Below are 22307 nucleotides of genomic sequence, written 5' to 3'. Positions count from 1 at the left end.
TAGGGTAAGGGGGTCACAACAAGAACTGTGCTGCACGCTCTGTGATGGCTGTGCTTGTTCTCACACTTGCACATACATACAGGGTGTCCCAGCTATCATCCGCCAAGCTTTAACAAAAACGGAAGCCTTCTATGTGCATTAAATCAATTCCATGCCATTAGCAGTTGCATTAGCAATAGCATTAGCATTTTTCCATCATGTGTCATAAGCACGCACGACCGCACGCTTGAGAACCATCCCAACATGACACACTGCAGGGCTTTACTTTCTCACCGAGTTCATTTAAGAGTGCTGTCGTTACTGTGTGCGGGCACATGGTCGGGTGGTGTATTTTTTTTATTTTTAGGGTTTTCTTTAACATGCAGAAAAAAAAGACCCGCGCAAAATATAGTGTGGCGAAAACAATTGAAATTGATGTTTCTGAATTCGCTCCAGTACCTAGTATTGACACGTCTGCTGTAAATATAGTAATTAAAATCTTAGTTAATTAGGGAGTAATTAAGTAATTAGGAAGAGCATAAAAGATATGCCACAGTTCTTCTGGTTGCTGCTAACAACATGGAATCAATGTCATCCGTATTGAGGATCTCCTTGTTCTTAAAGACTTGGTGAATGTTAGCTGGGACACCGTACATGTAGCCACATTGTCCTCACTAACAAAATTCAGCTCGGACCTATAGCTGGGTTATGTCTATTCAGCTATCCCTGGCTTCAACTTGCACTCCGAGTCTGGTAAAAATTGGAAAGCTTACCCGGCAGATGTCCCAAAGAATGGACCCTATCTCATCCTGAAACTCGAAAGTCTCCGCAGTCCTAAAATTGGCAGTGAGATTTACTTTATTGGGACCAAACGCAATGCCTCCAATCCATACCTAGATGGGGAAAAAAAGCAGAAGGTGTATGTCAAGTACTGTAGTGCATTGTTGTAGTGCTGCAGCGCTGCATGCATGCATGTAACCGACATTGATTGACCTTGATTGCAAAGAATAAACTTTGTATTTGCTCTAACAAGGATCTACTTCCATTCCCAACTCCAGTTCTGTGCAAATGATTCAAACAGCTCCCCTCAATTCACTACGTTGGCCTCTTATACGCAGCACACAAGATGAAACTCCTTTAGCAGTTGATATTCAGTTACTGATGACCTCAATGGCGTTAAAACTTCCTGGGTACGAAATTCACTGCCCTGACGTACTGTACATACTTGTGTATAAGCTGCCACCGCGTAAAGCCCGCACCCCCCACTTTCATACGCAAGAACATGGAAAAAAAAAAAACACGCCAAAAGCGCACCTATTCCCACAAAGTGCTACAAGATGGCGTCAGTTAGTTTTTCCCACTCACCGCATACCATTATCATCATTGTTGCACGTAGACCTAACAGACTGAGTGAAAGCTTCGCTGGCCAACTGCCCTGGCAAAGCACCATGAAGAAAAAAAAAGGGGGGGGGGGGGGAATACAGAAGAACCTTACCCATACGTACAAAAAAATATGCAAGAAAAAACAGTTACCAGAAAAACGTACGATCTGAATTCACTAAAAAATTTTGCAGACTAAATTGTAGTTGATTTCTACGTAATGCAAAGCATTGTGTGAATCATTGCAGCACGAGACACCAACACTCGCCACGCTGGTGGGGCCCGAGTGGCCGGAGACACGCATTGGCGTTTTTGCATTTTGCAGCTTCGGCAACCCCCTCATGTCTGCACTCCTTGAATTCGGCCTGGGAAAGCAGCTTCTTCAAGTGGGGCATTTTAACGAGAAGCTTTGGCGTGCCAACTCGGCACAAATCGTTGTGGCACGAGATGCCGACATGCCTCAATCAGATGGACCCCCAGCGACCCAAGATGCATTCTGTCATTTTCCAACTGTATAGTGTTTTAAGACGGCAATGAGAAACCAAAACGAATTCAAGCTGGTGGGCAACGCCAGAATTCAATGCTGTCAGAGCAAAACAGGACGCTTAATTGACGCTACCTGCAGAAGGTAATGCCAGCATGTTTGGCTTGTCGCCTATTCAAAACGTGAAGTGCGCTTCCAATAGAACTACCACAAGCACTATGACACAGATAACTAAAGATGCTTAAAGCTATAGGGTCGGCAACGATAGGTGTAAATGCGACGTGTGAAAACCCTCAAGGAAATTTTCAGGCAGGAAACTGAGTGCACGCTGGTGCTTTCATGCTACACCGGCAGGTGAGTACTGCAGGGAAGCCACTGTGGCACACGGCTACTATGCACCTCGTGCCTTTTCTTGCTTGCATGGGATCTAACGAATGAAAAACGTATCATACCATTGCAGTTGGGCGATGTACTGAATGATGGTGCCAAAAGATTTGTTTTAAGGGAACTTAGCAAACAGTAAAAAAGAAGTGTAACTGTATTATGCCATTTAGTGTGTTCTTGATCATGAACATTGGCACCAGAAAATTATATGTAACAGAATCGTATCAAAAAGGTTCTACAGTACTCGCTGTGCTCACAGTGTCACTATATATGATCAGGTTTGACGAGCGCCTAGCCATTGGTACGTCTGCTCCCTTGAAATTTAGGTCCTAGGGTTCTATTCGGCAAAACCACAATCCGATTATAAGGCACGTCGCAGTGGGGGACTCCAGATTAATTTTAAAGGGACACAAAAGGCAAATATTAAGTCACTGCACACTGCTCAAAAATCATACTACAAACCTCGCAGCGCTTCTTTCGTGCCAAGAAAAGACTTAGTTTAAAAGAAAATCGCATCTGAAGGGTCCGCATATATTTACTGCAATTCAATTCACCTGCTTCCAAGCGGGGAGTGGTGAGGTTGTACACGCCATTATCCGCACTTTACTGCCATTGAGGAGCACAATGCCACCCAACAGACAGTGCTGCGTTTCTTTTTTTCCACAAAAAGAGAACAAGCCAAGACAGGGTGCCAGATTCGCCACTGCAGCTGCTCTAGATCAAGAGGTGTGGACCGTTCCAGCATCCCACGACATCACATGGACGTGGAACTCTCTGCTACTTGCAGTTTGTGCGAGTTTACTAAGCCAGCAAACCAGCGCAGTGCTACGCAATAACGAAACTACTGAACGAAAGTGCGGGCGGTGCAGAGTCTAGCAAAAAGCAAAAACAAAATATTTCGACTACCCACGTTGTTGTCAAGGGTAACGTACACGAGTTCCTTTTTCTAAAAATCGAATAGAACTGGACAAGTAGCATTTTTTTTTGTTTTATAATGCAATGCAATGATCTTTTCATTATGAGTGGCTCAGTACTAGTGACAGAATAATAATGAGATCTGCCTATGTCATCAAGCTAGTACTTGAACGTCCCGGGTGAGTTTCTAATCGTGTCTTGCATTTACCTCAATTTTTCTATTACTAAAGGCCCACCCACATGGAGCGGTTTTCTGCCGAAAAAGCGTTGGCGTCTGCTCGGAAGCCGGCAGCCAGAATGTAACTATTTGCCACCAATCAAACCGGGCTTGATATCGTCAGCTGGCAACCAGTTGCCAGCCAGAAGTGGTGAACGCAGGATGTAGCACAGACCAATCAGGGCTTGACTGCATCCAACTTCCACTTGCCAAAATATGACGTACCTAGCCATAAAATGAGTGTGGCCATGAAAGCTACACATGTCATACAGAACCTCGTAGCCACTACACCCAATCCCAGTTACCACTGCACACTGTGAGCAACTCGAGCGATTTTTTCGCCTTCTGCAGTCTAGGTTCTGAGGAAAAACGGTCAGAATTGTCAAATTAACAAGAAAGCTAAGTAATAAGTAATTCTCCATGTCACCACTAAATAATAAATGGTCTGCCTGTAAAAATAAAGCAGTTTTTGTTTTCATTTTATGGTGTAACAAACCATGGCACTTGTAACAACACTGAATTCATGGCAGCTGCAACCTGGTTTTTGCTGTATGTGCATGCAGCTCAACGAAGGCACGCCGCCGTGCCGCTGTGCCATGGCTCGCCGCCAAAAGTTCGCCAGGAAAGTTTGCTCCTTATGGGTCGGCCTTAAAGCTCTGTTTGCGATAATATTGACACCTTAGCCGTTCTCGAGCAATAATCTCTCACTTTAGCTTGACTTAATTTTTGCCTTTAGTGTCCCTTTAAGCATCTCGTGTTCTTTAACATGCACACAGTGCATGGTGCACGAGCGTTTTTGCATTACACTCCTATCGGAATGCGGCTGTCGCAGGTGGACTCAAACCCACGACCTCGAGCTCAGCAGCACAGCACCATCGCCACTGAGCTATCGCAATGGATACATCTGCTCCCTTGACCAAACGAAGCCGTCCTTAAGGAATCAGCATTCTTTGAAACTCAGTTCACAAACTCCTGCATTAAACAAGTGAGCCAACAAGCACTGAGATTCAGCACTAATATAGAATGCTTTTTCTCACCCCCTCACGTGGAATGACATGATTGGCCTGCAGCTGGCTCTTGAAGGGCATGTCCAGCTCGGACTCGAATGACTCCATGGGCGTTAACGTTCCTGATGCCACAATCAAGGAGTGCACCTTGTCCTTTATGTCTGACATGGCCTGTTTTTTTTTTCGGAAATGAGGAAAAGAGGAACGAATGAAGGCAGGGTTGCTCCTCTTGGTGTGCAGCCATGCCAAAGTGGTCCGAGCACAGCATGGTCTGACACGGGCGTTTGTTAGGTTTCAATATACAGTAGTATATCATTGATACAATCTTCGCAGGAAACGGAAAATAAAACGTATAATGCGAAAATCGTATTATCTAACGCAAGCTCCAAGAAGCATGAAAGTAGGCGTACTCGGTGACAAACTCAATAGCAAAGGTTCGTGTGGCGTCAAGTGATGCTGCTCCGCATAAAACGTTATGCGGAGCAGCATCACTCGACGCCATGCGAGCCGCAGTCAACGCAGTTTTATTCAGCAATGTTGAAATAGCTTGTCAGTGCGCACTGAACTTTCTTATTGTCAATGCCCACAAAAAAATTGTTCCACAAGTTAAAAAAAGAAGCTGCCGTTCCCTCACTCAACTGAGCAGCAGTGCGTCACCAGTTGGTATGGCTGCACCGCCGCAGCAACGTTTCACTGGTGGCGGTGCACTACTTGCATATTTTCCTCCAGTGTGGTTAGGGCTTAACACATTGTTCGTGGGTAGTTGGAATGTTATTTAGTGAGACAGAAAGAAGTACAAGCAAACTCACTTACAAGTATTACAACTTTTGAAAATAGTCAAAACAATAAGTAATACCTTGGGTCACTGGTCGCCTGAACAGACGAATTCTGGAGTGGATATGTGCAACTGGGTATATATGCTACTGGGTATGCACCCACTTTTGGTGAATCCCCGGAATGGATGTGCCAAAGTGGCACAATGGGTGTGAAAGCTCACATGTATTTAGATATGTATAGCACACTTCTCTGCACTTACACTTCTTACCAACATTCTTCCCTCGACAAGCATCACACATTGACTTAGTCCTCGTGACACAGGCTGCTAACAGCTAGAGGCTGTGCTTGCACCATCCGCTACTGCTGCTACCTCGCCATCTCAAAAAAGCTTCGCGTCTTTTACATACGAACATGGTGATGGATCTGCATGTTTTTTTTCCCCTATCAATCAGGACGCTGTTAGCGGTACATCAATCTGGTTACAACCTCATAGCTATTCATGCAGAAAATTTAGCACTAAAACCAGACAAAGACGCAGGGTGAGAACACAATACGAGCAATTACTGTCAGCTGAAGGTTTATTTTGGAAACACAGTCGACTCTGAATAGTTCAACCCTGATAGGACCAACAAAATTTATTGAATTATCTGGTGGGACAAACTAAACAAAACATGGAATAATTGACAAATGGCTGATTCACTTGGCAGTATTTATCTGATTCTGACCCGTCCCAGAACCAAACGCACGCCCGCTTTCCGTGTATCCGAAGCAGAACACTAACACAGAGATAACAGTAAAGCGTCTAAACTAAGCAGAACTCCAACGCGCACCCAATGTTTTAGCAAGGAAAACGGGCAATAGTATTTCGCATGTTGCACAGTAATTGCTGAAGTCGGCTACGCCGCAATGCATGCGTCTTATGCGGCAAAGCATACTAACGCCGCGAACGTGGTTTTCGGCTCGATCTTTTTGGGAAAAAAAAAATTCAGGATCCAAATAACGAACGTTAAAGCCTATAGAAATACACTAACACCCCCCTCAATCTTTAGCAGGGTTCGAAAAAACTGAAAAATTGAATTAACCGGAGTCGAATTAACGGAAGCCTACCTGTATAGTGAAACAATTGCATGTGTGCTTACATACGGTGAAAAAGACGAACAATAGACAAGGCATGCTTATTTCTTTCATCCCTCTTTTTCTGTCTATGTTACATCATGCTGTATAGTCATTGCTACGAATCTACACCAACTTGCACACCGTTCGACCATTACACTTATTAATCGTGACTTTAAGCAAGATGATCAGATCAGTGTATTTGAGCGTACGTGATCAGGTCACAAGCTGCACAAGCATGAGGTGACCATCAAAAGAACAGACTAATGGGCTATAGAGGTGAACATGCAAGCCCACAGTATAGTTGCAGCAACATCGTGAGTTGATAAGGATGCTCACTTTATAGTTCTACGGTGGGGCATAAGCACGTCACCGTTTTTCAGTGTGTTTTCAACAACAGGCACAATTCATAAGATGTGTTTAATAAACTTCCTTAAGATACCTTTTTTTTTCTGCAGTATGTATGCGTTCTGTTGTGCACAAGCTCAGAAATGCACCAAGTTCTAAGATCTTCAATCAAATAAAGAACCATTTTTTGGTGGGAAACAGTGAAGCACATGAAATGCACTTGTTATTGGGAGCCACCAAAGCACAGATATGGAAGAACTCACAACAGCAGGGTTGAGGCACCAGAAGCTCAGACTATGCGTCCAGGTCACATTAAACGCGCTGCCACCTGATGACCGCCTACCAGCCTGACAAAGACAAAAGCGTAAAAAAATGTCATCAGAACAACATCATTAAAAGCAAAGCCTTTTTAAGCATGTCAGAATGCTGGCAGAAAACAACTGCTCTTTTAGAAGTAAATGCCTTTAACATGAACCCTGCTAATTCTCTGATAAGCTAAGGTTTAGGAACTTTTGATTGATTCTCAATGATTAAATTCACTTCTCTTAAAAGGCAAGCTTTTGATAAGCCACACAAGTTTTCACAGTTCCTTTGTGTTCATCTCGAAAGCAGTCTAGAGTACAAGACTTTTCGCAGCACCAGTTTGTCTAAAAAATTGTACGACACATGTCACGCTATTAAAAAATGAACGATTTAGAGATGCCCCAAGAAAATCTTCCAGGTGATTCAAAGAAAGATGTTGCAATATTCAGCAACCATCGCAGAGAAACACGGAAGCACACAACAATACAAATTGCACTATGAAAATGCATCTTCAGCTGACGAACAGTTGAGTCTGCTCTAGGATTGTCCACGAAATTTAACAGGCTCCAAGCAGCTCCCACGCACCTCTGTCTGCTTTTTCTTCGAAGGAGCCTTCACCATAGCAGCTCTGGAACAAGAAGAACGAGTCACTCAGTGCAATTAAGAAGTCATGAATATATTACATTAAAAGAAGGTCTGCAAAAGTAGATAAGTCTTCACTATGGACCTATGCACCTCGCATTACACTGAACGACAGCACCACACGAGCAACCATATGACAGTGCAACAAAATGCCTTCACAACATACGACATGACCAGGATTGCTTAGCATGGCTGTCAATTCCATTCCTATTCCATTTTATGGAATGTTGCAGAGGCATAATTCTATAGCTTTTTATTCTATGAGCTCAATGTCTGAAACGAGTAGCCGATGCACTGTCAACTTTTGCATGTGTTCTATGTCGAAAGAAGCCACTTACTATACAATGTTCCTGGGCTGCATTATTGGCTGTAACAAGTAAGTCTGCCCACTGAATGTCTGCGCCAAAGAGAAAGGAAAACAAAATCTAGGAAAAGAAAATGTGTCCGACAACTACGATACTCCCCAATGCGAAATTTGAGTGCAGCTCAACATGTGGTTTCATTCCGCACTATACTGAGGCAAAGAATTTGACACCAAAATCACCGCACCGACTGGCAGTGGGCCAGTGCCGTCACCAGTTTTGCAGAGGAAGGGGCAGTATTGGACACTGGCATGTTGAGTGGCATCAGAGCCAGCTGTGAAAGAAGACGACAATGAATGCGCGAGCAGTGGCATGAGTGCGAGGGGCAGTATGAGAAAACTGGCATGAAGAGTGGCAAAAGATGCAGCTTTGGTAGAAGACGACGACGAATGCGCATTGACGTGGTTACACCGAGGGACACTGGCTCTCAACCCAAGAACAAGCGCCTAAGAGCTGTGCTCTATGTGTGGGACAGTGCACTGCACGCAACTATTCTCAGCCACCTGCGGCATGTGTGAAAAATGCACTTTCTGTTATTGCAGACAGCCGATCTTATATGCGAGCACAACCCAGCACACTCTGACCTCAGTGGGCCCAACCCACGGATTGCCAAGATTCCAGCTTTGATCCTCCCGCTTCCCCTTGGGTGCCCGGAAGATCCTGCACCGCCTGCTATATCATAATCTCAGGCGCTCTCTTGAAGCTTCCATTTGCCGATTTTATTTTTGCAAGCCAATTTAACCACAATGCATATCTGTATTGCGGTGAAGCTTACTAAACCACATCGACCATTATGGAATGCATGTAAGACCCATGCCCTTGCTTGCTTATGGGCCATGCTTGAAACAGACCTAAATTTAAGAGGAAGCTTTAGCTCAGGTGGTCCTATCTAAATACATGTAAAAGGAGAATTCGTTTTTGTTGGCAACTACTGCACCAAATTTGGCGAGGTTTGTTGCAATTAAAAAAAATCTTAAAATATAGTGAGTGCTGGTTTCGAATTCTTTATTTCGGTCATCAATATTTAATTAAAAATTGGCAGGAAAAGAAAGTTTTCAGAAAACAAAACTATCAAGTTTACAACTCCATATTTCAGCAATGAAAAATGATATCACAATTCTGTGAATTACATCTATAGTACATCTAAAGTGGACAAAATTGATATGTTACACACGAATCTCAAAAAATTTAGTAATGTGTAAACACAGCTTTTGCAGAACCCTTGTACACAATGTAACAAATTCACGTAATATATAAACTGACATGTAAAATTTGCCTGCTTTGAATGAACTAAGGGATGCCACTTACAGAACAGCGATATCTGTTCTTGATGCGGAGTTATTGATTTGTAAACTTCGTGCTTTTATTTTTTTCCAACTTTCACATTTTTGAAAATCTTCGTAACAAAATTCAGGCCCTAAATCGAAATTCCACTTCCAACAGTCACTAGAATGTAACTTTCTCTCTCAAGTGCAACAGATTTCATTAATATCGGTCCAGGGGTTATCTCAGAAAAGCGTTTTCGCATTTTACGTGTATTTAAATGGGCCACGTCAGAATTGGGCCCGAGCTAAAGTTTTCTCTTAAGGAAAAAAAATGCGCAACCTAGTATGAACATATATATATGCTAAACGCTTCTCTAATGCTGTCTAAACGACGACATGTGCAGCTTATAACAACACCCTCTCTCACTTTCATTTCTCTCTATATATATAACTGCAAGCAGCGCATGATGCTATAATGTGAAACTTACCTGAAATCCCCTAAATACTTAAGATTGTCTCTGTATATAAAGTCGAGGATGATGACAAGATTTTGCAAAGTCGCAGATGTCGCTGCATTGACTGTGGGGCGAAGGAGCTCCGGATCTTTATCAGGCCCTTTTTCAACAGCTGTGATGACAGTAACAAGGTTCTAAGGAAAAGAAAGAAACAATTAACAGTAATCAACAAAGAGCGGTTGCACCGAACAACATGTCAGGTAAATGTGGTGCGGGCGACTGCCACACAGGGGAAAAAAATGTTTTAGACCTGACCGCAACAGGTGCGAACACCTTTCGAGAAGAAAAATGTACTACATAGCAGTTATTTTCTACATCCACCAGGTATCTCACAATTTAAAAAAAATAGCTGCACAAAGCAATGTTAAGTTCCTTTCAGCACCCAGTAAACTAGGCAGTTTGTGTAAGATAACAGATCCCACAAGGAATCTGAAGGGTGCATGTCAAAAAAATCCCAGAATGAATTTCATTGAGTGCAAAACGTATGTCATCTATCGTATCATGTTGTCCTGTAACCGATATTACGTCAGGAAAACAGGACGCTGCATAAGTTAATGGCTAAGAGAAGCTAATAAAAGGCTATTAAAACACCACATGATGGTTTTCTTGCACTATGTTGCCAGAGGGGTGGGTGCAAACACTTTTTTAATAATGCAGTTATTGCTGGCAGAAACAAATGTGAAGTCGCTCGCTTAATAATTGAGGTCTAGCAAATTCACTATTACGGTGACTCATGTATCAGTAAAGCTTCCTTAACCTTGACTGACAAGGAATTTGCAACGGTTTGTCTTTTCTGAGTTTTTTAATTGCTCTGTTTGGTTCTTTTTTGGTTTTTGATTGTAATGAGATTCACCTGATCTGCGATGCCATCCCCTGAAAGTAGCTTTGTTTGGCTTGCGAAGAAATAAAGATCATTGTTGTCAGCAGCACCTGTGTGTCTAATGTGCCTTCTTTTGTCCTCGAGTTTCCCTGTGCTCAACTACCTTTAGCCAAAATGTACAGATAAGCTCACATCGCTACTCTCGTTGCATACTTCGGATTGTTTTAATTAAGAAGGCTACCACCTAGCCCCCTGAACGTTGCCTTAGTGGCATAATGAACTTGTACCTTTAGTGCCATGTTCATGTAAGAACATTGTGAAACCTGTCCATGGTACGAAGATTTACCCTGATGGTGTGTGTGTCTCTTGCCAGGACCAACCTTAAAATCCTTGAACCTGTCTGGACTCAGGCCAACATCAGTCATAAAAGCAAGGATCTCAGTGCCAGCCCAGACTTTTCCAGACTGTTCAAAGCTCTTGTAGTCGTTCAGGTGGTCCGAATGTTGCGTTATCCACAGACTGAGCTTGGACATCTGCAATGTGGGCAAGGTCATTGTACAAACAGGAACAGGTAGGACTAACACAGAATGCAATTTGTGTGACCTGAAACCGGCACAGTCGATTAAAGAGATGCCACAGCGAAGGGTTCTGAATTAGTTTTGACCATCCGAGGTTTATGAACAAGCACCAAAATTTAAGTACCACATGAGTGGCTTTGCATTCTTCCCATATTGATGTGTGGCTGCTATCAAACCCTTGACCCCGTGCTCAGCAGCTCAGCTCCTAGTTTTCTGGAATACGCATGCGGAAGGTGGGCCTGCCCCTTTGACTGCAGCCGATCTGGTGGGGCACCGAGCGGCTAGACATGCACATTGTTGTTTTTGTTAATTTGGCATGGTTACATTTGCGCTCCTCCAATTCGGCCTGAGTCAACAGATTCTTGCGGGACAGTTATGACGTGCCCTCTTGGCGAAAATTGTTGCAGCACGAGAAGCCAATGCAATGCGATGCAAACCAAGATGCACACAGTTGTTTTAAGGAGGTGACGGGAGACCGAAACGAAATCGACCTGGCGAGCAATGCCGGCGTACGATGCCACAATGCCGCCAGAGTGAAACATGACACTTGCTTTGCCCATCAAAAGCGTGCAGTACGCTTATAACGGCACCACGCCCCACGTGCTGTGAAACAGATAGGTGAAGGTGCTTATTGGCCATCCACACCAATAAAGACGTTTTACTACACTGCACGCTACTTATCGCTATAAGGTTGGTGCTAATGACCGCGAATGCGGCGTGTGGCTACCCAGGAGGAGATCCGCTGGTTGAGTGTCGAACAAAGTCTGCAGGCGGGTTGCGCACACACCCAGCCGGGATGGATTTGATTAATTGCAGGGCATCTTTCCGCAAGCACGCCGTGCTGGCAAGCAGGTGTTAAAAAGTGAAATGCACTGCTCTACTGTCTGCCATCCAAGTATGGAACCCTTTCTCGACACGAAGAAAAGCTCTAAGCTATCAATAACATTCAACATCAAGTGCTCGTTGAAAGGCGGTAACACTAGTGCTGCTACATGTCCCTGCGTTTAGGACTTCTTGGTCAATTATAATGAAGTGAATTTAAATAAATAATCGCTGAAAGCATCCACGCAGCCATAAGTAAACGACTCACCACTCTCGCAATGGCATTGTGTTCCATGGGCATGATCTGGATACGCTCTGAAAGAACATGGTTTTTATTTGATCAGTTGCGAGCTAACCCAGTTTCACTCGCAAGCAAAAAAAAGAAACATTCTTTCGATGAAGAAAAAAGAAAGAACTGTCCATGTTTGTCAGCGCCCGAAAGAGGATTAGATAGCCTTTTGTTGACGTTTACTGCCCGTTCTGTTCAGACCAGTGGATGCACACAGCTGCTCAGCAGAAATGCTAGAGTGCACACAACGCTCAAGCCAGCAGCAGAAGACGGAGCACCACGTTGGCTCGGCTGCCGAGTCAATTGAGCAGAGCGTGACAACGCCAAACAGGTTGCGCATTGCTCGCATCTCTGGAGGCCTTCTAACAAGCTTACCAAATGAGGCAAGAGCCTTGTCAGCTTAAAGGAAGAAGACAGAGAAACACAGAATCAGTTCAGACTGATAAAGCACTTTTGGAAACCGTTATCTTTGTGAAGTTTGCATTCAGAGGTTGGCTATCAGAAAAGAAAACGAAAGTCATAGTTTCATATTCAGAATTTCGTGCCACAACACCAGCGCCGATACGGCATGATTACGTGAGAAATTCTAAAATGTTTTTTTTTTTTGTATTTGGGTTGTTGTTATTCAGTAAAACTTTTTAAAATGTGCTAAGGGCCGTTTTTGGATCTTTTAGAATACAATGTATTCTACCTTCGGCGATAAAAAATTAACTAGGTTTGGGCAGATGCCATCCAAATCTGTAAAATCACGGCGTGTTGGTGCAGGAACTTCAAGGCACTGGTGCTGCCTGTGTTAGATTTTGTGTCTTTTCTTACTTACCACGCCTCTTCTCATGGTATTTTTTTTTTCGGTATTGCACAAAGGTTATCTATAAATACAGCTCAAATGGCTTTTTTTTTTTATTTAGTGTCTTTTATTGTTATTTTATTATTGCTGGTGCAATGAAATTCTCTGTTGACTTCAACCCACAGTGAAGATTGTTCAAAAGCAAAGAAGATTGTTTATCACTACAAGTGTAAGCTCAAGTAAGATAATACAGCTGGCAGGCACATCTGTGCATTTGAGCAACACATTGAAACATATGGTACGTTATCTTGTTTTTGTTTTTTGTGGTGGTTGTGAATAGAACATTTCACCTCGCCTAGACAGGAGATCAGCGTGTGTGAATGCCACAGCATTAAAAGAGGCGGCTCACGCATTTCCTCCAGGTCCATGATGATGTCCCGAAGCTGGTCTTGTGTCACTGTAATGCTCATCACTTCCCTACTAATATCTTCAATGTTGTGCGCTTCATCAAGAACCACGACAGCATCATTCAAATCAATGGACAACTAGGAGGAAAGAAAAAAAAAAAGAAGTTTAGAAGACAGGAGGCAAATGGAGACAAGTGAGTGCACTCTAAAACTGGCATTGATTTAAACACTCATTTACTTGGGAACCCTCATCAGGGCAGTCACTCGTCACAACAACAAGGAAGCACCATAAAAACGATGCAGCAAGGCTGACAGGCACTTTCCAGTACAATACGTGGTCTGATCAGAAATGCTTGCATGTGTTAATGTTTTGTACCACGAGGCAAAGCACCATTCGGAGCCTAGGCATGGTAAAACGTTCTGACAACTCGGAGTTCTCGAGTGTGCGCCTAAATCAATGCACCACCGCGGCTGGGAATCGAACGTGCGACCTCACACGCGGCAGCAGAACATCATGGCCAATGAGCCAAAGCAGAGGGTATGTATTGCTGCCGAGATGTTGCCACTTTAACGTAGGGCACAAGTGGCAGCTTTATTCATTAAAATTTTGTCCTGGGTCATAGCACTCTACAATTCAACATTACAACTGATAATGTACCATGACTACATCAGTATAAGCAATTGTAATAGTGCCATAGAAAAGATTATCAAGACGACAGTGCTGCAGTTGCCGCCTGTTACATTCAAAATATTTGTTGCCATTACAGTAACAGGTGTTGTCTATTGTAGCTACGTATATTCCTACTTAGTGCCTGGCCAGACTCTTGTAAACATCAGCAATGAAGCATTTGCATTAGAGAACGATGCAGAGAACAGGGTTTGAAGAAAAAAAAAGAAAAGCAATGGCATGTGCAGGAGCAGCTGTCTCTTACACACTTCCTGATGACTGGATCGATCAGGTAGTTATACGGGCAGAAAATGATGTCCGCACTCGGCATCAGGTCTAGACTCCAGTAGTAGGGGCAAATCTGAAAAAAATGGGAAAGCCATGCTTCTGTTCACAAGTGCATTCGTATACAGTGGAACGTCGCTGATATATTCCTGCTTACAACATTTTCCTGGCTTTTACACTCTGAAATCCTGCTCTCATTTAGTTCTCATAGAGTCATGCGTATATTAGCTTTCTACTTGTTACATTTGCCTTCCCAGTTGTTACGTCTAAAACCAGCGATGGTGCACCATAAATGTGGCATTGTCTGTCTGCAGCGCCTACATTCACTGTTGCAGGTCATAACTGAAAACGGCCACTTCCCTGGTTTTGCATTGTTTGTTTAAATATTTTCAATTTAGCTTGGTTTCAACAGCTTGTTCGCTTCCTGTTCAACTTCAAGTATTTCTTATGCAAGCATAGCTTTTTGTGTAATCTGTAGTGTTGCTGCAAGCGTTTTGGGACATTACAGTTCCTCAGACAATGCGCTCATTTCCTGTGGTACCCTAAGAAATGTATCAACGGGGTTCTACTGTAGTCAGACACTGTGATAATCAAGCACACAAGGCCACAAATATAGTTCATTACTGAATTCACCAAGCTGTTACGATCACGTCCAATACTGCTAAAGAAAAAGGCACATTGAGTGTGCTGAGAGAAAGGAAACTTTAATCAAAACAAATTCAGAAAACATTTACTGAAATTTTATCTGCAAGTTTTTCTTGTTCTGGACACTTCAATTCGAGCACTTATCCAAAAGTTCAACCTGACGTTGTTGAGGCTGCCAAAAGCCCAGACAATAACGTTTTGACAAGAAAGCTCCAGAAAATCAAACGTGGCCTTTGCCTCCCTAGTTGTCATCCTTGGCCGAAACACATCATCACAGCATATGAGATTGCTAGCATTTTGCACACGTGAAGTGTCAAAGCCGGCCTGCAGGAACTATGACCACGGCATAGTCGGCTCAAGTTTGTGTTGCCATGACGCCTGAAAACCATGCAGTTTGTTGGCACCAAGCCATAGCCACCAAGGGACAGTGGCAGGTAAGAAATGAGCCCTGCCCTTCGCCATCACTTGAGCTGTGAGATGAGCTACCATGCCATGCCACAAAACAAAGGAATGCTCTTACCAGCAGTCTCATTACAGTGGAATCAGTCATTGTCGCATGCTTCCAACAATGACAAGCGAGCCTTCCAAGAAAGTTTTGGAATGCGTCTGATATTAAAGGGCAGCGCCTCACAGATGCTATCCAACACATAGTTTTGAAATTCACCTCATAAGAGCAGAGTTGTTTGCAATCGAATGCTACCCTTGCAACTCCTTCAAAGGCCACCTCTCTATTTTATTCTTCTTGCTGCACTCGAAACTCTTTCCCCGAGTTGACGCACAGTGACGCCTGTGTCAGTACGTGATATGGTATCAGCATGGCCTTAGAGATTTTGTTACACAATAAGTTGACCTTCGGAGGCTGCACAGTAGAACCTTGTCCATATGTTTTGGAAAAGAATGTGAGAAAAAACATACTAAGTGGGAAAATGTATGGCCCAAAGTCGCTAAAAAATCTTGGCAGACAATTGTCGCTGACATCTGCTCAATTCGAAGTGTTGCGCGAAACGCTGCAGCACGAGACACCAACACACACAGAGCCAGCGGGGCTCATTCCGCCTGAGACATGCAGCGTTGTTTTCGCTACTTCAGCAAGCCCCCTTATGTCGTTTGCGCTCCTTGAATTCAGCCTGGGTCAGCAGTGTCTCTGGGCGGGGCATTACGGCGGGAAGTCTTCATGAGCCCAATTAGAGAGAATTGTTGCGGCACAAGCTGCTGACGTGCATTGAGCTGGTTGGGCCCAAGCAGCCCATGACAAGCTTTGTTGTTTTAAGACGGTGATGGGAAACCGAAATGAAATCGAGCTGGTGAGTAATGCTGGAATATGATGCCACCAAAGCAAAACATGATGCTTCTTAGTGCAACCTGGAGCAGGAAACGGGGGCACGATTGAGTTATCACTTATTAAAAGCGTGCAGTACACTTCCAATGGCACTATGCCACGTGCACTGTGAAACAGTTAGGTGAAGATGCTAATCACAATAAGGTTGGCAGCAATATCTGTGAATGCAATGTGCGGTGAACCATGAGGAGATTCACTGGTACCAGGAGAGGAGACCGAGTGTGTGCTGGCATTTTCATGTGACATGGGCGGGTGAGCACTGTGAGGAAGCAGCCGTGGTGGGTGCCTGCTGCTCTCGACCCTGCGTGCCTCGCACCTCTTGTTGTTAACATGGGATCTAGTGGCCGAAAAATGCATCATGCGATCACAGTTTGCCAATGCACTGAACGTTGCTGCTGAAATATTGTGTTTTCCAGGAACATATTAAGCAGTAAAAAAAACTGCATAGGGCAATTTCTTGTGTTCTCGACCACAAACGTTGGCACCAGGAAGTTGCACGAAATTGGATCGTACGAACAAGGTTCTACTGTAGTCAGGACACCTATCCTCCACCTAACCCATTCTCCAATTTTCTTATTTTCCATCCCTAGATGGTGCACCACTTCATCATTGAACATATTTCTGTTTTTACTCTTTCTAGAAACGTTGCTTAGACAGATAGGCCAAACCAACCCCGATCTTTCTCCCAATCTTGACAAGCTCTTCCAAGTCGTATGGCTCCATTGCCGGAGTAGGGGGCGCCCTCTTCATGTTGCTGTGGAATCTGCAACCCTAAAAGAAATATTCATCACATGCCATCAGACAGCCACACCATGAAAGAAACCAAAAGCTAAAACTAAAAAGAACTTAAATGTTTCACATTTGCAAACCTGCCAACCCATGAACTTTAAGATTGGTAAAAATCCCACAGACACAATGCAGGGAGGACGGCATGCATTTATTTCTTTAATTTGCCCCGAGAACACACCTTCTGTGGGATACACACACACTTTATTATAAACAATGAATAACCTTCAGAGGCAGCACACGAGCAACAAAAAAACTTGTAACAGCAGAGACCGACTGGCAACACGCTGTTTTTAGATCACAGTGATTTTTTCAGCAACATTGTTGCTGATGTCACCAGCTTCTAGAACTTGTCTGAATAAACATGCTCCCAAGCAGGTACCCCACAAGGGTCCTCTCACAATCGTAAGACTTTCTGGGGTGTGGTTGAAGGCCGACAAGCAAAACTTTTTTGGTACTAGAATGTATTTGTGTATAGTACAGTCCGCCCTTAAAGGCAACACCAAATTAGTATTAGGACTGGTTACAGCTGTTTTTACACAAAGGTATAGTGAACCATTCTTGGCCATTACGCATCTACTAATGTGTCACACTGAACACTGTTTTGCTGTGAAGTTCATGATACACAAAACTTATGTTGATTTAAATACTGTGGGTCGTGCTGCATGTTACCAGTACCAAGAATTCGATGGCCCACTGCGGTGGCATGGTGGCTTTGGCGTCGCGTTGCTAAGCTCGAGGGCAAGGGACCAAATCCCGGCCGTAGCGGCCATATCTTGATGGGGGCGAAACGCAAAAGGCCTTGTACCACGTACTGGACGCACATTAAAGAACCTCAGGTGGTCAAGATTAACCCAGAGTAATAATGTATCATGCATAAGGTATCAGTATGCTTAATTTATTCCTTTCGGGCCGCAATATTCCTGTCTGTTAAAATTCAGCTCCAGCATGCACCTTGCATTCTGTACCTACCAGAATGAAGCATACTGAATAATAAATTTTGAATTTTTCTGCGAGCTGGGCATAAAGTCCACAAATGTAAACTTGACTCCCTATGCCTGAGCTCAAAAAAAAAAAAAAGAGCATTTCACTTATGAAAACAATGGGGCAGGCTCACCAGGACAAATATTTTGCCCATATACACTTGACAATTGCCAGCCATTTAAGCAATTTCCCTTACACACATTTGTACAGTCAAAAGCAAGGAAAGAAGTGAATATACAGCACATGATTATGAACTGCCTCCAGCAGCAATCAACTAGGAGCCATATTATGTAAGGATTCTTCTTTACTTCTATTCATCTTCTGCACAAAGGCATGCTACCACGCTATCCAGGATGAAGGGCAAAAGAAATGAAAAAAAAAATGGAAAGAATTGTTACGTAAGATGGCTTCAGGCATCAACTATGACTATGGTACTTTTTGTCTTTAACACGCTTCACCAATACGATTAACCTTTGCAGGACAAGTCTAATCCGAACCACCATGACATGCATGCAACACGTTATAGTAAGTGGAATAATTTTCATCAGTCCTTGTGCCTCCAAGGCATTATCTTGCAGCGGCAAAGCTTTGGCAACGGCGGCACGTTAAGCCTAGCGCACCCACACTCCATCTTACGCACCCACTTGCCGGTTTCCTCGAAGGCAAGCTTGTGCACGAGCAAGCTTCTTGGCCCCTGCACGCGAACGAGCACATGCAATTCAGTCGATGGTAGACTACTGAGACATCCAAGCTCAACCTCCTCCAACTTTTATTCAAAAAGGTGCACTGAAACACTTTTTGAACAATGTGAGAGAACGTTCCCAGACTGCAGACAATGCTGCCGTGAGCTTGCGAGCCAAATATTGTTCCAAGCCAAATATTTCAGGCAGCCCACAATTTTGTATAACAGATTGTTTGCTCTCTCCTGCAGCTTTCCAAACACCTGCTCTTTCTCAACCTTAACAGCCTTAAGCAACATTAGCTATGATGTTACATGAACTACGACAACCCAAAAATCCAGTCAATGGGCACGTGCATGCATGCCCTTCCAGATCTGCTAAAAACTCAAAAAGTGGAGGTCGTTAATGCATCTCAGGTTTCAAGAAATGTTGTCGTAGTGCCTCTTCAAAAACTGTGATCAGTTACTCTTAAGAACATTCATGGAGGACCTCTAAAGAAAACCTATCACTTTCAAATTTATTATTGGTGATGCTTCCAGATTGTCAGAACGCCATTCGTGAAAAAAAAAAAAAAAATGTATGCTCCTAATTTTTATTTATTTTTAAGTTTTCTATTTGAAGTCTGCCCAGCAGCACAGACTCAACTTGACGATCACTCAAATTGAACAATCAGGTACTATATTTACTCAATTTTAAGGTCACTAAAATATGAAATGCACGTTAGAATGGAGTACGAAATCAAAATTGCAATACATGGTGCCCAAGTCCCACCCCCCAAACTCTAAGGGTATGCTTTGCCATAATGTGGGTGCTGGAAGCTTTTGCTAGCACCAAAAATTTGACATCGAACGCCACCTAAAGCTCCTGTCAAAATCTTAGGTCCAACGGTCTTAGAGTACTGATAAATTATCTCAATGGCAATGCAGTTCCGTACTGCAGGCGCTGGAACTTCGTCACGGTTGCTAAATATTACTATCATACAATCCAATCCATTCCAGAGGTCGTTGCAGCTGTAAGAGGAGATTCTTGAAGAATGAAAATAAGTGTGTGCAATACAATCGAGAGCATTGCATCGTCCATTTCTGGCCGTGTAAAATGGTACGCACGTTACAATCGAGGGCAGGCTAGAAACAAGTAAATATGATACAGTTAAACGTTGATAGAAATAAGTCAGTAAAAGCGTCACTTTACCCAATTGTAACAACATTTATTTATATCGAAATTTGACCTCTTATGCAAATTATTACAGTTGCCAACCAATTTTTCTTACATGCAAGGGGCCATAAAAATTTCCACATTATCTGGCAATATAAAAAAAAAAAATAATTTCAATAACAAAAAAAAAAAATCTCTTTAGTTGAATTGGAGAGTCGGCGACCAAAGATACAGTTTTACGCCGTTCAACAATATCTTCACATCGACAGCACGAAGCAAAGCCTACGAGGCCTTCGCGTCTAATTGCCACCACACGTGATAGGCACCCCTGGGGGGCGATGCTATCAGAGGTCCACTGTCCACACATTCTAACCGACACAGCATCAAACCTGTCGGATGCCGCAAAGAAAACTTTGCTCTCAAATTGCATGAGATCGAGGCAACAGGTGACAGCCCATTGTTCACGCCTGCCATGTTTGCTGTAAATTTGTGGCATTGCGTGCACATGTCATGTCCGAGAAATCGAGCAAGATTGAGCATGGCATTCGAAATTTCGCTAGCCGTTACGTGCTGTTTTTATGGCATTGGTTCTATGAGTAAAAAAAAGTGTAGTTTCGTCCAAAAGGAGAAGCACTGATAACAATAGCACTGTGTTGGGCAACTAACAAAGGTTCGTAGTTTTATTGGCCACATAAATTGCAGTAAACATTCCCTTACAAACTACATTAACAGCATTGTGGCACAGCAAACGCTTCTTCTGCCTCTTATTAACGTTTCTCTGAAACTCGAGATGATGTGTCCTACAGCACTAAACGCGTAGTTAGTTCCAAAATAGGGTGCACAGACAGCATATGCTCCCGCTCATCCCCTTTTCACGCGTGGGAAGGCGGAATGCCCCAAGCCGCCAGCCTTCTCGGCTCCCATTCGCACGCTTTCCCTCACACTCACAGCACAGGTGCCTAGGGCCTCATCGCACTTGGATTTTATACAGAACATCAAGGCAAGAAAGTTTTGTGGTCAGATGATTGTGTACAGTACTAGTACTGCTAATCATGTTTATCAGACACTGCTCCACTTCGGCAGCCGCTCTCTGTCATGCTGCGCGTGATTTCGGGAGTGCGTTTGCAAACATGTAATTCAACTATTTGACCACCTGCGCCCGCAGCAGTTTCCATTTATTGCCTCGGTATTCAATCTGTGAAGCTCTCGCACCGTCACATGGGAAGGGACAGTGCAGTGTTGGGTGTCTGCAGGCATGATGACTTCACTGGCAACTTGCCAAGATAGACTACCTGAATGAGGAGAATCAGGGGGAGCCAAGAGCCCTGATTTATTGTTAGCAACGACCAAATGAAGCCAACAGGCAGTGAAGCTGCTGAAGAAAGCATAAGAGAAATTAACTGTAGCTTTATAAACTCACATGTAGAAATGTAATTCATCTGGTGAACCAATGACTCACATTTTCCCTTCTTACTCAAATTTAAACATTTTTGGTGTGGGTTATACAAATGAAAATACTGCATTTGATAACTACATGCAAAGCGTATGCAACGTGACACAATTCAAGCAAGCGCATGATAGTACAAGCAAGCGTAGCAGCCTGTTTACAGTGACATTTGGTGTGCTGCTCAAACTATGTACTAATTTGTAAACGATTTCTCATTTTCAATAGGTATGACCTTATTGAACATGATGCTCATTCGTTCCTGTAAAGGCTGCTAGATTCAAAACACTTCACTCGAAGAGCCTAAGAGAGAAGCAAGTCAATTCATAACTGACCATGTCGTCAAGCAGCTCTTTGCACAACTCGTTCTTGTTCGGCAATTTCGACACTCTTGGGTGGATGCAGGTCCTCTCACGACTGGACAGGATACACATCCTGGACAACAGACAAAGATGGTTAGGGTAAGGATTATACTACACGAACTGCACTGGTGCGCTACAATGCACACACTAAGCAAGCGTGACAAAATGAAGTTCACAATTTGTTTTTTGAGCGATTAGCATTCCTCAGTATGCCTAATACACTTTACGTGGGCTAATTTTGTCTCTAACTGTTTTACCGCCAACATCGGTAACTGTGCAGTCCATGGTCCACCGGATAGCACATTGGGCTGCTGTGCTGACGGAAGGGGTTCGAAACCATTGGCCCAACTTGGGTCACTGGGTATTTGTCACTGAGTGTGCGCCAATCATTAATGATAAAAAAAGATCCTTTATTATTTCTCCTGTGCTGGGCAGAATTGAACCTGCACCGTACATGTTTAAACAAGCTTGTCTAAATATATATGTTCACACACGCACCACGTGCACACTTCGCAGTCACGGAGCTAGATGGTGCCGCGAGTCCAGTGCATGACGTGTTACGGCAT

General features: G+C 43.5%; 1 protein-coding gene across 2 annotated transcripts in view; it reads right to left on the bottom strand.

Moving 5' to 3' along the window:
• Positions 1 to 22307, bottom strand: part of LOC126541350 (Fanconi anemia group J protein homolog) — a 52332-nt gene that overhangs the window by 18410 nt on the left and 11615 nt on the right. For both annotated transcript variants that reach the window (XM_055076158.2, XM_050188110.3), the window contains exons 5-15: positions 21715 to 21814; positions 17003 to 17101; positions 14327 to 14422; positions 13397 to 13532; positions 12180 to 12226; positions 10892 to 11044; positions 9665 to 9825; positions 7493 to 7535; positions 6868 to 6951; positions 4397 to 4537; positions 753 to 872 (exon numbers count right to left, since the gene is read on the bottom strand). In XM_055076158.2, coding sequence (XP_054932133.2) covers positions 753 to 872; positions 4397 to 4537; positions 6868 to 6951; positions 7493 to 7535; positions 9665 to 9825; positions 10892 to 11044; positions 12180 to 12226; positions 13397 to 13532; positions 14327 to 14422; positions 17003 to 17101; positions 21715 to 21814 — 1180 coding nt within the window. The remainder of the gene's footprint in view (positions 1 to 752; positions 873 to 4396; positions 4538 to 6867; positions 6952 to 7492; positions 7536 to 9664; positions 9826 to 10891; positions 11045 to 12179; positions 12227 to 13396; positions 13533 to 14326; positions 14423 to 17002; positions 17102 to 21714; positions 21815 to 22307) is intronic.

The sequence above is a fragment of the Dermacentor andersoni genome, chromosome 3 (assembly GCF_023375885.2).
Source record: "Dermacentor andersoni chromosome 3, qqDerAnde1_hic_scaffold, whole genome shotgun sequence".
Lineage (NCBI taxonomy): Eukaryota > Metazoa > Arthropoda > Arachnida > Ixodida > Ixodidae > Dermacentor > Dermacentor andersoni.
This window is presented reverse-complemented; position numbering and strand designations above follow the sequence as displayed.